Here is a 17013-nt window from a genome sequence, read left to right on the forward strand (position 1 = left end):
CATACAACACTTCATCTTGTTCTGAGTGGCTAAGATCCTTACAGATCAAGACAGAGCAATGGACTCTGAAGTCATTTGTATTGGCCACAGCAGTAGAATTAAAAATAAAGGCAACCTCATTTCGAACTCATTTTGCCATGTTTCACTCATGGACCAAACTTAATGAGTTTTTGCTTACCAAAAAAAAAAAAAGTTGGACATCTTCCTTCTCCCATGTAATAAATTGATAGTGGCTTTGACAGAAGATAGAGTTGCTTGTTGATGATTCCAGATCCTCTGACTGGTGTACACGAGGAAAAACCTACATTCCCTTCCTCTTTTCTATTTCGTCTGGCTCAACTTAGTTTCTATAGTGTTCAGTTGAAGCACATCAAACTTACACAAATAGTGGGTATTTGCAGAAGGAGCAGCTCTAACATCAAAACCCTGCAAAATGCCACTGATTCTCCCATAAAAAACAGACTCTGGTTAGTGAAGGAGAGATGCTGGAAGATAAAGCAAAAACCCTCCGCTGAGAATGAACATTCCTCTAGAATTTAAAAATGGAGAAATACAGTAGTAAGAGCAAAAGTGCATAAGAATCTTGACAGTTCCAGTATTCCTGTTACAGAGATTGGGAGTAGGTGGTGGGCTGTGAAGGACAGTTATTGGGATACCAATGGCTTTTCAGGATATATTTGTGTTTTACTATAAATCATCCTGCATAACAACTGTTATGGACACTTTATAAAGGTATGTATGTAACTATAAATGGCATTAGATCGGTTTGTTTTTTAAACTCAACACGCACAGGATGAACAGATTGGGTGCAGTCAAGGAAGTTTCCCCCAACACCATGCTGGCATAAACCTTTGAGGTTTCTTTATCTCCCTCTGAAGCACTGAATAGGGACTACAAAAATCAGGTGGGCATATCTTTCCTGATCAAAATTTCCTACGGAGGCAGGCAGGGGGAAGGCAAAGCATGCAGAAAAACAGTAGACTTCTCTAATCCAAGTCTATATTTCTCATTACAAAAGTCCTCTCCATGGCACATCACACTATCTACCCCTCCCGCTTTTTAAAAATAAAGTATAGAATTGGGAACCAGTTGATAAAAACAGGTGGTTTTTTTTTTAAAAGACCTTTTTTAAGGTTTTTTAAGGAAGGAACCATTTAATATTTGCACAATTACACAAAACCACAGTGTTTAAAGAATTTGAGCATAAGACACTGTATATAGTTAAAGAACAAAGGCACCCCAAGCAAGTTTTCACTTGTTTTATTTAGGTGAACATATATATGGTCCACATACTCAATGAAAACTGTAAATCATAAAATAATTTGATGACTTACGTTGGAAAGGAATTAGCAGTACCATCAGTTAGTGAAATAACAAAAAATGCCTTTATAGGGCACATATATTAAAAGAAATACCACTACCAAATGCCTGGATAAAAATGCCATAAATTACTACAGGGGATGAGAATGGCTTTGTAGGATGGGTTGGGGTTTTCAGAAATTAAAAAAAAAAAAAAACCCACAATTTTTTTTGCTAAATACTTTGACGATTAAGGTTACAAAAAATACAACTGAATAAGATACTGCATAGTATTTTAATTACGATAAAGAAATTGATATTGAGCTGTGTAAAGTAACACAACATCTCTGCTTCCATTTCATTTCTGAATAGAGAAATCTAAAATTTAAGAACAAAAAATAGGTCTAGAGTATTCTCTAAAAGACACACTTTGGGTTGAACGTATAGTACTACGAAAATACATATCTTCCATTCTATTTAATAATTTACTTCAGTTAAAAAGTTGTGAAATTCTCATCACAAGAAGCTTATACAAATTCATGACTTTAGTAAATTAACAAAAAAGATTAAACATCTTCTTTTAAACAACGTTTAGCCCTGTTGTAACAATTATACAAGGGGGAAAAAAGAGACTACATTTGTATGAAGGAGTACAAATTTACACACATTTTACAGCGACTTATACCCTACACATCTACAAAATTCACAGTTATAATACAAGCAGTACAAGGCTGAGAATAAAGCTGTTCAATACCAAAAAGTTTTCTACTTTAAAAAGAGAGAAACAGGAAGAGTTTCAAATTTCTGCACCAACTTCAACATTCTAATCAGACCAAACTGTGCTCACACAAACACCCCTCAGCAAACGCAAACGGCTTTCCTGGTCTGGTGGAACAGTGAATTGCCAAGCTTCTTCTGTCCCCTCAGGCTTCGCCGCATGGTGAGCTTGTTTGAGTTTTTGCGCTGTGGAGTTGTGGACAGGCTTTCTGGCTGGACGCTAATGTTTCGACTCAGGCTACGTCTTGGCTTCTTCAAAGCTGGGCCAGAATTAGATTCTTCTAATGTCCGTTTAAAGTTTCCTGTAGGTGTCCTCTCTGCTTCTTGGGATTTTGTTTGGCCATTAGGAGACATCTTTAAGCTTTTTTGGTCCATGCTTGAATTTGCTGAGTTGGAAGGGGAGAGGGTAACTGACAAGCCATTGCTGTAAGATTCGTGAATCCTCAAAGCTAGTGTTTTGCTACAATTCTCCTCCTGTGGGCCTGGATCCCTAGAGGATGCTACCGCCAACGGTATACTGCTTTTAGCAATCTCACTGGACAGCTCGGAATATTTATCCAAGATCACATTGCTATGCATGAGAGAAGGAACAGGCTCAGAGGAGTTCAGTCGTGGCCATAGATCCTCTTCTAGAAGCTGGGATTAAAAAAGAAGGAATTATTTATCCATAAATATCATTACTCCAATTGTGTTACCACAGACCATGGCTAAAGTATGTGGGTGAAAGATACTATACATGCAGCAGATACTAAAGCTTCTTGGAGACAGGTCTAACTCCAGATCCAGATGCAAAACACACCTGAACATTTTCACAGTGGACTTCAGGCTCTGGATCTAAACTTGCCAGTTTCAGCCCTCCAACCTTACGCAAGTTTGTTAATTTCCATCGGTAAGTCTATGATGACATGTCTGCCATTAGATTTTTCAGAGACCTGTCTCGCCTCAGTTAGCATACGTGTTTTCATTCTCACTGGCGTAAAGTTAATAAGTAAGTCACCGAACTATGGGACCTCCTTGCATCTTTCATTACTTTGGAATACCAACATCGAAAAGGATGTCTGCACTGAATGCTGCACGCTCCAGTCTTCATCAGTATCCTCTGCAAAATGAAGGTGCTAATGCTCTCTTTCAGATGTTTTGTGAGATTGTTTCCAAAGTGCTTTGAAGATTAAAAATGTCATTGAATGGCCAAGTATTATTAGGACAAACAGCAAAAGAACAGGCTCTATCTCCTGACCTGAATTACACTTAGACTTTTTAGTTACCACTGAACAAGATATCAGGTGCCTGAAGCAATGCTCTGTTGCTGGAGGAGTTCTAATGGCATACAAGGAGATAGAATAAGGGCCTCCCTGGACAATACTACACTAACCTCTGAATTTACGTTTGTTGCTTCCAATCCTTCTAGGTTAGTAACACACTTATTCCTTACAACTGGGGAAGACTGAATAAAAATTAGGTTCTGGCCTTTCAAAACTCTCTTTATTCAGCAAAGTAAATTTGGCTGTTTTCTGCACAGCGAAGTTATTCTGTAATTTGAAGAGAGAGAGTGTGGTATAATGCACTGGAAGCCAGGAACTTCCTAATTCTAAGCCTGGCTTCGCTGCTCTCTGTGGCCTTCGGTAAATCATTTCTATCTCAATTTCACCATCAGGAAAATAGAGAAGACTTCACTATCTCACAGTAGGGCTGTACAAACTGCTATTTATGCAGTGCCCTTTACATGTAAATGTTGACACAATTATTAAAAGATTCAAATTGTAGAGAAATTGCTGTTTATTCAATGAGAGACCTTCAAAGCATTTTTTCAAGGCCACATCATTTTATGTATTACCAACGTAAGGACAATAACCTAATGATTATCTTATTCCAGAAACTGTATTATACTGCAAACTAAATGCACCTGCGGTTACTGCAGTTGAAACTGAACGCATTGAAATAATACAAGAGATCTCAAAATCTAAGTACTTTTGAAAATCAGACCTTGAGCAACCGTAGCCCAATTTGAAGTCAAAGGGGCCTGTTGTTGCTCAACACATCTGAAAAATTAGACTCTACGCTTAAAAAAACACTTCAAAAGACAGGCTGGCGTATCAAAGGAGGTTTTTTTCCAGTGAGAAACCTGGACATTACTGAAAGATTACTGTATCTTTGATGATCCAATGTAAACCAAATTTAAATAGTTATTGCAAAAAAACAAAAAGGATAAATTCAAACTTTTAATAGATGTGAATTGAACTGTTTGAGATGCTATCAATAGATCTGATGACAGACATTTATGGACAGTATTTTAGAAGTTATTCTTTCACTCAGTTCTAGTGACAACCCAAAAAAAACCCATGTAGTTTACACATTCGGAGGTGCTTTGTGAACTGTTGCCTAATAGGCTCAATTATACTTTTGAGACTGGCTCTTTGTTTGACTTTTAATCTGGCATGCCTTGCTATGCAAGATCCTCAGTGCTATGGCTCTCATCACCGATAGCCTTGCTCGATATGGATAGCTGCAGTAACACAATGATTTGGGGCACTAAAATGGAAAAAATTAGGAGAGGGAGTACAAAGGAATTTAGGGTGGAGTGGGGTAATGAGAAGGGGGGGAAAAAAAAAAAAAAGGGAACCGAGGGTGTGGACCAGTCAAAATTCATTCCTGGGCAATCAGCTGCTGACAGCAATAGGAAATTGTTGAGAGTTTTTTTTAAACCTTAGGACTATTTCAAGGATGAATCAGTTACAGTTGGCACCAAAAAGATCTGACTCAGAAACAAGGGGATACTCTTATTTAATTCAGGAACTTGGCTTTGGCCTCCATTTTATTTCAGAGATAACCATACTTAGGAGACCTGAGATTGTTAAGACCCAAAGTTACAAATGCCTCTTTAGTTCTTTGAAGATAACAGACAAAGGTGCTGGTTCTTATCAATATTCTCCACTCTTAAACTTTGTCTACATTATGCACCTTTTAGTGACATGGCTGTGCCGCTAAAAGGCACGCAGTGTAGCAGAGCTCTCCCGCTGACAAAAAACTTCCACCCCCAACCAGCGGCGGTAGCTTTGTCAGCAGGAGAGCGCTCCTGCCGACAAAGCCCTGTTCACACATGCGCTTTTTGTCGCAAAACTTTTGTCTTGGGGGGTCGGGGGAGGGGGGGCGGATTTAAACACCTCTGAACAACAAAAGGTTTGTCGTTCAGATGCCAGTGTAGACAAAGCCTTAAAGGCCGAGCCATTTCCCTCCAAGACACAATCCCCAGAAGTAAAATGTAAATAAAAGGAACCATCATCAGTAACCTCTTGCCACTGGCTCACATGTAACACCCATGGCATGCACAGTTTTGATGATGGATCTCAGGTTGGGAAAAAGGCAACTGCAATCCATGAAAGCATTAACTATCTGGCTAATTCAGATCAGGTACTTCCCTCTGGTTTTAGGTATTGTGATACCGATCGCCTTCTGGTATGGTTATTAACAGGAGCAAAGACAGATGTTTTTCAGATGGGAGATAAATACTTGTAGTGTCTCTCCATACATGAAAATGCCAGATTCTTTACATAAAGGAACTCTTACTTAGAAGGGACAGAAATAAGCTCCATAAGAGTAAACAGACCTGAACTCCAAGTGTGACATCTCACTTTCTCATGTGGGAGAAGTGAATTTCAAGACAATAATATGACCACCACTAGACTCATCTCACACATGGATATTCACATCTAGGATCCTCCCCTCCCCTCTTATACCATGATTTCTTCCAAATAAGCTGCATCCCAGGAAGAATTTGGCCTCCCCTACTTTTACATTACCATGTAGGAGCAAGGCTCCAATTTTTAAACTCCTTAAATTATGTAATCAGTGGCTGTCTCCCTAATATATCCCCACATACATTTCTCAGAAGAAAAATTATTTGGAAACAATTCTGTGGCTATTGTGAAAGTGCAACGTTTACTCTGATGGGAGGAATTAGTAAATATAGTCAAAAGTCAAACATTACTGGAGTTATGTATACTTCTGCAAAGGTTAGGTCATCAACACACTGGTTAGAAGCGATTGGACAGCCGATCTGAAAAAATACGTCTTAGAAAAAAGGGTTTTGTCCACTTCTTGACGTGCCAAAAATACTGGTTGTGAATCTATACAAATGACTTCCATTTGAGACTGAATATTTGAGATTTTAAATTTTGAAGGATATAGTAAAAACCAATCCATTTCTCACTGTCTCATAATACAACAACTCAGTCAACTTTAAGTGAAGAGCAGGTAAATTTATATACAAAATAAAATACTTTATATACCTTAGTGTATAAAATACTCTGTATTCCAGTAGAATTCACTGTCAGAGTCAAATAATGGATTTTTTTTAAAGGCCAGAGTATGATTATCACAGGGATCAGGAAGCAATTACCTGCTCCCTCATGTACAGCATTATACAACTGGGTGGATTATGTATGGTTTGGGCAGTGGGGGTTGCCTGCTTCTGGAAGATCAGGTATTAGTTATTGCAGAAGGCACAAGTCCAACTTTTACGGTTTGAACCAGCAGGAAAAATTCTGTCCCTCATAGGCTATTTAATCCTCCCTCCAAAACGGAATTGGTTCCTTTTTAAAAGGCTGAAGCAAGGCACAATGCAGTCTTCATTTACCCACGCTCTGGTTCCCATGCTAGTTAATTTTAGGTTTAACGTAATTTGAATTTCATAGAAAGAAAATGAGTCAGAGGTGCCTCCTGCGCTTGAATTTTACCCAGAAGATGTATTTAGAAGCAGTTTGCTCTTTAAATGGAAAACCCTGTTGGTCAACCATTACATTAACCCGAGTGTGGAAATCTGCTCTTCTCACCATTATTGTGTCTCACTGAAATGAAAAGCTACTCCCATGCCCATTGCAAAAAAGTTACTTATTAGTCAAGCCAGAATAACGACCTGAAAAATATAGGGAAGCTCCTTTTTGGGCTTTCACAAAAATACACAAAAAGGGACACAGATGCAGAGTCATTCCATTTATTCTAGTCTGTCTAGAGATGTTTGTTTTTCCTTAAATGTTTCAATATTATTCTGATAGGACAGTTGCCCTGTTTTCTCTCTCTCTTTTTCCACTTCCTGCTTCCACTTTTTCCTTTCCTTCCACTTTTATACCGATTCTGTGAGAATAGATGGTATTTGTTACTAAAACAGCAACCTATACTAATGCTAAAAATTATATTTGTGGTATCTGTGTAGTCATTTCAGTTTTAAAAGAAATCAAGTGGGATAGGAATGAATTATCCTAAATAAAATAAATATTTTTAAAATTATAAAATAAAACTGTAAAGCAGGGCAAGAGGAAAAAAGTGTACTTAAAATGGAACCAGCAGATTTAATGGTAACCATTCTATGCCTGTGGCCAACTGAATTTTACCATCAGGGCCCTGCTAAGAAAAAGAGGACATACAGGCCTTGTACACATGAGGAAATTGACCAGAATGGCTACAGAATAATAAGCTATTCTGCTATAGCTCCCTGTGTGGACACACTGTTCTGGAATAAAAGAAAATTTCTTCCAGAATAATTACCTCACACACAAAGTGGAGTAATTATTCTGGAATAAAGTCACTTTTATTCCAGAACAGTGTGTTCTGGCCACATGGGGAGCTATTCTGGAATAGCTATAGCAATATAGCTTATTCTGCTGTACCTATTTCAGTTATTTTCCCTATATAGACAATCCCTAAAACAAAATAAAAAGTGACCTTCATCTCAGTACTAAACATCACTTTGAACTGTTAAAAGTAACAGTTTAGCACTTACCTTCGAGATGAAAGACCATTTGCCTTGATATGAGTCTAACATGTGCTGCATATTCCAAAACAGCAAGAGGACTTTAAGGGGGGGATTTACAGTCCCTTAAAAACAGCCTAGCAGGCCCAGCAGAGAGCTGAAGGGCAGTTTGAAAATGGCCATGAAAGGAATGACACTCCTCTTCTGAAGTTTTGACCTAGAGCTTCCACTGCTTTTGGTATTGGTCTGACCATTGGAGCACAGATTTCTACACCACACAGAATGTACTGAATTTATTTACATGAGTGAAAGGGCGGGAAGGGATATTTAGAGTACTTATTTGAAATGCTAGTTCTGGGACATTTTCAAATCAACATGACCCAAAGTTTACTTGACGAGGGCTGGAAATAATTCAAAAGCTGTACACAAAAAACCACTGACTGAAAAACAGGAATAATTACAATTCAGATAATCTCTCGCCACAGAAGACTTTGGGATTGCTACCCTTTTCAGTGGATTTGGGGTTCCTCCCATGCATTCTCCTGCTGCTACTGAATGGAAAAAACCCCACTTGCTGTTTTATTAGCTGTCTGTCTCTATATCAACCAAAGGTTAAGTACTCTCATCCTAATCTTTGATTTTCAATTTTACTTTGCCTAAAGGATGGCTATTCAAAGACATTAGAGGACAAACATCCACTCACAATTATATCCTAGTCTTTAACAACAAAATGGTAAAGACCTTCCAAAAACCTCCCTTCTATGTTAATGGACAAGGGTCTAATTCAAAGGAAGATCCCTGTAAAAACAAGGCTGTCTCTTTTAATGAAGAGAATTTGAATTGACAGATAGATGCAGATATGCTCTCCCAACCTGAAAATAAAAGTGCTCTTAAAACAACTAATCATTTCTCTGTTTATGTAGCGTAGGGAAATGCAACTACTCATTAGGAAGGATGCTGTACATATAATTTAAATACTGACCTTTTTAAAATAAAAATACACCAACCACCACCATTCTATCGTTATAGATTTCAGTTGTTAGCATTCGACTGGTAATTCAAAAAGTGTCAAGATTTTGAGATTACGCAGAGACTTTGAATGTCCCCAAGTCCAGAGCTCATACTTTTACACTCTTGATTTATATTCCCAGGACTAAACAACTGAAAAACATATGCTAAAAGGAGAAGTGTGTGATCTTTCTGAGTCACATAAGAAGGCTGCCTCTCTCTAGTGAGAAGAAGCAGGAGGTGGATGGAGGAATTAGCTATAAATTTTGTGGGTTTCATTCTTAAAATTCTAAATAATTTTACCTTGACAGGAGGGGTACAGCAGCGGGACGGTGTCATCATGCACATATCAGGACTGCTGTAGCAGGGGCCCTCTGCCAAGTTGAGATACAATTCCTCTTCATTTTCCCAGTTGCTCAGATCGTCCAGCACCGGCGAAATGCAGATTACAATAGCACTAGTATTATCTGCACGAAGCATGCGCTGCCTCCACCGGCCTAGTGCTCTGTTCACCAGCATTTTGGCACAAGACTGTCTGTGTTCTCCCTTAATGTTTAAAGGAAAAACAGAGAAAACCCATCACCATTATACTGTGATCATAAAGTGAAGAAATTATATGGCACAGTTTGCAATTCTCTACCTCTACCTCTACCTCATGGTCGTAAAGCATCAGAATTCAGACAAACCTGCATCTAGCAAACAGACAAACAGAATGGTAGTCAAGAATTGTTTGAATGAATTAGTGTGCAAACACCAGTTACAGTGAAACTTTGTTCATAATGACGTCACATGGAGGAAACTCATTTTACTAATTTTTTTTTAAAAGGTAACTGAAGTGGTTATACATTTGTACCTACTCACTGTGACCTGTCCGTGACTTTTACTAAAAATACCCATGACTAAAACATAAGCTATCACAATAAGTTTACCATCACTGTAATAGCTCCATGTATGCTGTAACAGTATTATTAAGTAATAACACTCGATGTCACAACTGCACATACTTTTAAAGTGTACGGCAATAGAGTAACACAGCAAAAAAGTGAGTTAATAGCTATCATGTGATCTTAAAGTAGTTGACAACATAAACATGCCCTCACCATAAAATACTGTTTCTCCTCATGATCCTGGCACATAGAAATAGCATCTTGAGGTGGGATCATGTTCCACAGTCCATCACTGCCTAGGATAATGTATTTGTGCTTCTGGGGATCAAGCGTATATACACTAGTGTCTGGTTCAGGAGACACAACAAATTCACCACTGTAGAAATCGTAACTCCACAGATCACCTGGGGAGGAGGAAAACACGGAAAATGTTTAATAGAAGTCAGTCAAGGGTCATCATTGTCCCCTTATTATAGCAGTCTTCAACACCAACCTTCAGTGAAATGCCTGTAAAGTCTATCAATGCAACTCCCTTAGTGAGACACTCTACTTATGAGGTTTTGTTGTTGGTTTTTTAATTGCTCGTTTCTGGTCATCCACTCTTTCAATAGTATGTTCTGATTGGTTTATTTTTTACTTCATTTTAAAAACATGTTTACAAGAGGTTCTCTACTCCCTGTTGACGTTTGTTAGGGTCCTTTCAGGAAGGGAAAAACTGACTCAATACATAGGAAACAATGAAACTGACTATACTCTAATATGTCAAATACGCTAAGTAAAACTGTTGCAAGAGAGAGAAGTGCTTTTTCCCCATTAATTTCTTTCAGTTATAGTGATTTTAGACGTTACTTGTAAAACCAGTAAAATTTTCAGACAAAAATGTGGTTTTCCAAATTGGTCCCTTTAAATCAAGGAGCGCCATCATTCTGTTATGCCAACATTTTCTTGCCTTCTCCTTCCAGGCCTGACAGCATAGTTTCTACAAGGCTAACCTCTACATCTCTTCTCTTGGACATTACCTGCCCTATATGTAGCATCCTATAATTGTAGAAATAGAATGAAAAGTAATTTTCTTATACAAAGTATCTTCCACTTGATTCTAGTAAATAACTCCTTAGAAAGGCAACTGAAGGTTTGAAATTAACAACGAATCCAATAGAATATTTACTACCATTTTCCAGACCCTGGCAGGTCTCTTCCCGTATGCAACACGTGCTTTAAAGTAGAAATTCATTCAATATCAGAGGGGGAAAGCATTTAGAATCTAAAGAACTTCATTTTAAAAGCAAGTTTTTCAGCTTGAGACTTCAAAAAGTGTAACTGTTTGTGTCCTTTTAACAGTTCTTTTTGACATCTTCTTTCCCCACTCCACCATGCCCCTTTAAAATAATAAAAATAAATTCTTTGTCTCCCTGCTTCCTGGAGTAGGAACTTTTCCTTTAGCTCCACTCGGCGCTATCAACCAGTACAAAAGGTTTTTCAGAAGAACAAGGAATACTTCAAATCAATTACTCCACTTCACTATAGCAAACATCAATGGGCCATCCTCCTTAAAGAGCCAATTCACCTTCACAGCAGCAGCAGCAGATAACATACACATGCTTCTACTAAATGCTAATTAAAAGCCTTGCCTACTTGAATAGAGGCACTCTCTCCATCAGCAGACTAGCACAACAAAGCTCACTGGCTGGGAACAAGATGAAAATAAATACTGTCGCAGTCAAGCTGAGCTCCAGCGCACCAATTATTGTGCATGTAATTGCCTCTAAAAGTCTCTATAGAGCACGAGCTTTTGTTCAAATCTTGCCTGCCATTGCCACAACAGATAAAATCTTAACTCCTCATTTATTTTCTAATCTTTTTATAGCTATTTTAGGATCTGTTCCTGCCTCCTATTAAAGTCTTGCCATGGAAGTCAATGGCAGCATGAGACTGAAACATGGGAACAGTTGTTTTGCTTGATTGTTTTAACTGATCCTTGACAGATCACTATTGTTTTTGTCAGTATTGCTTCTTTACCTCTTCGAACTAAACAAGCATAGTTATAAACAATTTTGTAAGGTGCTTAGCCACTACAGTGGCCTTGCATCCATGTATTTAAGTTTACACAAATAAACTTCAGAGTAACAGCCGTGTTAGTCTGTATTTGCAAAAAGAAAAGGAGTACTTGTGGCACCTTAGGAAATTGGTTAGTCTCTAAGGTGCCACAAGTACTCCTTTTCTTTTTACAAATAAACTTGGACATATTATTTCACAGATTTAAACAAAAGATATCCAATGTTCATATGTTGTCTACAGAGAAGGTAGCACTTCCATAACATCTAGACCAATTTTGAATGACCATCTTCTATATCTGAGAGGCAAGAGTACAGCGGAAGATGGAAAGGAGTGGATTTTTTTAAACATACACATTCCAGTCGAAAGGAACACCCTATACATAGAAATATGTGGAGTGTCATAGACATACAGCAATTTACATTTCTACATTAAAAATGTTGTTGCAGTAATTCAGCTATGTGGTCCCCAACTCCAAGTCAGTTACTTTGGATTCCCAGCCCTGTGATGATGCCCCCTTTCCTTCTCTTTTACCCACTGTGTCAGGACAGCTATCCACCAGACAGAGGGTGATTACCCACCGCAGTGTTTAAAGATATATTAGCTAGTGCAATCCAATCGAGGTGTGTTTGGGTTTGGCCAAAGAATGCTCATCATACCCATTTACCATCACATTTCTAGTTGTGATTATTCCAGCTGTGTCGAGTTGCACCTGTGAATTAATGGCAGTAAACACGTTTTCGAAGTAGGAGACACAAAATACAAAGCCAGGTGTGTAGCAGATTTAACTCTCCATAAATAAACAAGGTGCATAATGTTTACAGGGATTCAGACAGCTTAAATTTGTTGCAGAGCTACATTATCCTCCCTTTTACAATATATTAACTATACAGGCCAGAGGCAAAGAATGGAGAAGTAAAGCAGCACAAACAGCAAGCTTGCTGGAAGTGTAAAAAAAAACCACAAAGATTTCTAAGTGGTTTTGAAGTAATATTCCTTATAGGACTTCTACCCTATAGGTGCTATAAGTAAGGCTGTGTTTTAGTCACAGGTATTTTTAGTAAAAGCCGTGGACAGGTCACGGGCAGTAAACAAAAATTCACAGCCCGTGACCTGTCCATGACTTTTACTATATACCCCTAACTAAAACTTGGGCTGGGGGGCCACTGGTGCTGGGCAGAGATGGCCCGGGATTCCCGCCAGTGCTGAGGGGGAGGCAGGCAGCAGCGCACGGCCCAGGACCCCCGCTGGTGCTGGGGGGGGAGGGTTGGTGGGGCTGGCAGACTCCCTACCTGGCTCCTCCCGGCATGTCCCTGAAGTTCCTAGAGGGAGGGGCAGCCAGCGGGCTCCGCATGCTGCTCCTGCCACAAGCACTGGTTCTGCAGCTCCCATTGGCTGGGAACCGCAGCCAATGGGAGCTGCAGAGGTGACATTTGTGGGCACGGACAGCGCACGGAGTCCCCTGGCCCCTCTGCCTAAGAGCTGCAGAGACATGCCAGTTGGAGCTGGGGAGCTCCCCGCCCCCGAGGTAAGTGCCGCCCCACACCCCAACACTCTGCCCCAGCCCTGAGCCCCTTCCCACACCCAAATTGCTGCTGCTGGCTCAGGGGCAGCTCGTCTCGGGCAGCCCCTGAGCCAGCTGCACCAGCTGCCAAAGTCACAGAAAATCACGAAATCCACGATCTCCGTGACAGACATGCAGCCTTCGCTATAAGCAACATATCCTGCCACTGGTAAGGGATCTGAAGACCTGACAGCTGCTAAATACTGAACTCTCACTGTGAATCAACAAAAGCACATGGCCTTCACAGGGTACAACAGAATAGTGCCATTGTCCTGAAGCTCATTTTTGTGTGTGTGGCATGTAACACAGCAGCATGTTGGAGCTTTGCTTCTTAACAAACAGGAGTCTCCCTTTCTACATTCACAAGCAAGTTTCTGGACAGTATGTCATAAGAGCATGAGACAGAGGGAGGGGACAGTGAAAGCAGTGTGGTCTAAAAACTAGAGTAGTGGACTGGGTGTCAAGACTTGTGGGTTCCATTTTCCAATCTATCTCTGACTTATTCTGTGACCTTGGAAATGTCACTTATCCCAACTTTACAGATGGGAAAACTGAGGGGATATTTCCCTACCTCCAAGATCTTATCATTAAATGTTTGTAAAGCACTTTGAGCTCCTCATATAGACGGGGACACAACAGAAAGGCAATGCTTTTTTTTTTTTTTTTTAAATAGTGTCAATAATGCACCTTCACAATGTACATGTGCATTTCCTGTAGGTATTTTTGTGGTTGCTATTTTACTTACATTCAAGAAGAGGGGCATCTTTAGAAGTGATGCTGAAAAATTACCATGAAGCAACAATCTAAGAATTTCTTTGCTCTGAGTGGTTTGTGTTTCAGCTTCGGTTATTTAATTATATAAGCGAGGTTCAGTGGTTGCATTGTGTACTTACCAATGGGTAATGTGGATTTTTTTTATTTCATTGTGCATGTGCAGAGAGCATATCACATTAATTACCTTCACATTCATTACCTTATGCGCTACTGGGGAATAATTTTAAGACAAACTTTCTTTTTCTTACAGCTGACGGCAAAAGCAAAAAAGAAGGATTAATACTAATGGAGAGGAGGAGGAGGAGCAGCAGCAGCAGGAGAGGCCCTCACTTTAATGACTTGGTTGTCCAATGAAAATGAGTGTGCATATCTGCCCATCCTAATGGATAGAGAAGCTTTTCAGTTTTCCGTAATTTAATATGCATGTTTCATTCTGATTATTAGAAACCTGTAAGGGGGGGAAAGCCTGGGACTTAAGGCGAAGAAAACATTAGGACAGGTTAACAGTACTCTAGAGCAGCGGTTCTCAAACTGTGGGTCAGGACCCCCAAGGGCTGGCGTTACACGTTCTGGGGTCCGGGGCTGAAGCCGAAGCCCGAGCCCCAGTGCCTGGGGCTGAAGCTGAAGCCCAAAAGCTTCAGCCTTGGGTGATGGTGCTCAGGTTCCAGGCCCCCACCTGGGGCTGACGCCCTTGAACTTTGGCTTCTTCCCCTCTCCCTGGGTGGTGGGGCTCGGATGGGCTCAGGCTTCAGTCCCCCCTTGTGGGGTCATGTAGTAATTTTTGTTCTCAAAGGGGGGTCATGGTGCAATGAAGTTTGAGAACCCCTGCTCTAGAGGATCTAAAGCAAAAAACTTGCCCAAGGTAGCCTTTTCTCACAAAAACTTCCTTTTAACAGCTGTACCGCTTATATGATTGCCAAAGCATGATCCACAGTCACGTAAAATGCTTCAGTTCAAAACAAGAGAATAACTGTGTAAGTTAATTTGATTTTCTCTTCCCTTTAGAGGCACACAGATTTCTATGTTGGAGCTTTGTCTCTTATCAATCCTTCTCTTTTATTCCTTGTGCCTGTTGAAGATTTAATCTCCTCATTATGCACAAACAAAATGGTCATTATGCTCACCATATTCCACATAAGATATTCTTTGATACAGAGAAGATGTTTTATACTTAAAGTTAAAACGGACAGTCGTAAGTTACACACCCCGATACTACACCGATTATCTTCGTTTCAGTGCACGTGAGTGCTTGAATGTCACACCCACGTGCCCAACTCCACCTGCTGCCCTTTCTGAAAAAAAGCAGAGTAACAATAAACAATAAATGATCCTGCTTTCAAAACAACTGATCTGGTCTCCTGAGCATCACATCACCAGTGTCTTGTGTCAAGAGCTAAATGACTCCCAAGAATGGAATAAGCAGACAGCTCAGAAGTGCTACATCAAGACCCATAATCCAGAAGACAAGACAGTATACGGGGTTCATCACTTGATAACATCCCTCCTAGACAACTCATTGTGGATCCAGTCGTGCGTGGTGCTGAGCACTCTCAGCTTCTGTTGGCTTCACTGGGAGCTAAAGGTGCTCAGCATCCTGTAAGCCCCACTGTGAAGGGGTGAAAGTTTTTAATTCAGAGGGCTACGTCCAAGTTGAAATTGAAGGTGGAGGAGAGAATTTGGCATTGCCAGTTGGAATGAAGCAAGCCCCATTGTGGCAATTACTATGTGTATTACAGCAGCATCTAGAGGCCCAACGGACAGCGATCCATCGTGCTAAGCATTGTATAAAACACACAGTACGAAGAACTCACAATATAAAGTGACAAAAGACGTACGACAATTGTCGTTCCCAATTTACAGACAGGGAACTGAGGTGCAAATAAATTAAGGGACTTGCCAAGGAGACACAGGAAGCCTGTGAGAGCACACCAGAAACTGAACTCAGATCACCTCAGTCCAATCCAGTTTCTTAATCATAAGCAGCCCATCCTTCCTAGCTACTACAGAAAACTCTCCAATACCATCAGTCTTTCCTATTGCAAGACTGGATACCTCTAGCGAAAACAGAAGTTGTGTGCAGAAATCACTTGGTGAAATTCTATGGGCCATGTTCTGTAGAATGATTCCGGCGGTCCTCTTCTGGCCTTTAAATCGATGCATCTATCGCTAACCAAAAGCTATGAAGTGCTAATCACTTGCTTGTCTAGATAAATCAAGAAAAGAAAAACGAATCTAGTAGTAGCAACAGCAGGTGGAAAGTTGGTCTAGAAAATAGTATTTCCAAAGCTCATCGAACTGGAGTGGATAGACTGGTCTCCAAGTGGTGTTTTGCTAAGCATGTATATTTTGCCAAAAGGAATTCTTTATCACAGATGGTTTGAAACCATTTTCCCTAACATTATTCCTCTGAAGGTGGCCACTCAAATTCACTATGGGAGTACAGTTGAAGTATGTTAACCTTGAAATGCAATACTATTAAATGCATCCTATCTGTGAAGCCTTCTAGCTGAAAACCTTCATAGAATAAGCAAGAACTGCATACAAAATTACAAGCGAGTGGAGCAGTATTACCCTGCCATAAGTGACTCTGACTTAATGGATAGGCCAAATGGAGCTTTGGATACGACTAGCTGAGAAAGGAGGAAAAACCATCTGCATTTTGGCCCTCTGCCCTGGGGAAAACCCCATAAAAGTATATTCCAGACCCAGCTACACTTTCCTTAGACTAGGGAGAAGAAAGCAGTCCTCACAAATGGTGTGGAAGGCAGTCAAATGCAGTCATACGAAGTCTAAGTTTGGTGTGTGAGAGGAATAAGTCCCAGGATAGAAAAATGGATATTTCGGCTTCTTTTGTACGGACTGCCTGCCTAATTACTATAATTTGAATCATGACACCACACAAC

The 17013-nt window shown here is 40.1% G+C and overlaps 1 protein-coding gene across 1 annotated transcript in view; it reads right to left on the reverse strand.

Annotated features, from left to right (window-relative positions):
* Positions 1 to 1244: 1244 nt before the first annotated feature.
* PPM1D (protein phosphatase, Mg2+/Mn2+ dependent 1D) overlaps positions 1245 to 17013 on the reverse strand; it is a 37369-nt gene continuing 21600 nt past the window's right edge. The window contains exons 4-6 of the mRNA XM_007057623.4: positions 9931 to 10121; positions 9134 to 9376; positions 1245 to 2712 (exon numbers count right to left, since the gene is read on the reverse strand). Coding sequence (XP_007057685.1) covers positions 2158 to 2712; positions 9134 to 9376; positions 9931 to 10121 — 989 coding nt within the window. The 3' untranslated portion in view covers positions 1245 to 2157. The remainder of the gene's footprint in view (positions 2713 to 9133; positions 9377 to 9930; positions 10122 to 17013) is intronic.

Source organism: Chelonia mydas, chromosome 17, assembly GCF_015237465.2.
Source record: "Chelonia mydas isolate rCheMyd1 chromosome 17, rCheMyd1.pri.v2, whole genome shotgun sequence".
In the NCBI taxonomy this organism is placed as follows: Eukaryota; Metazoa; Chordata; order Testudines; family Cheloniidae; genus Chelonia; species Chelonia mydas.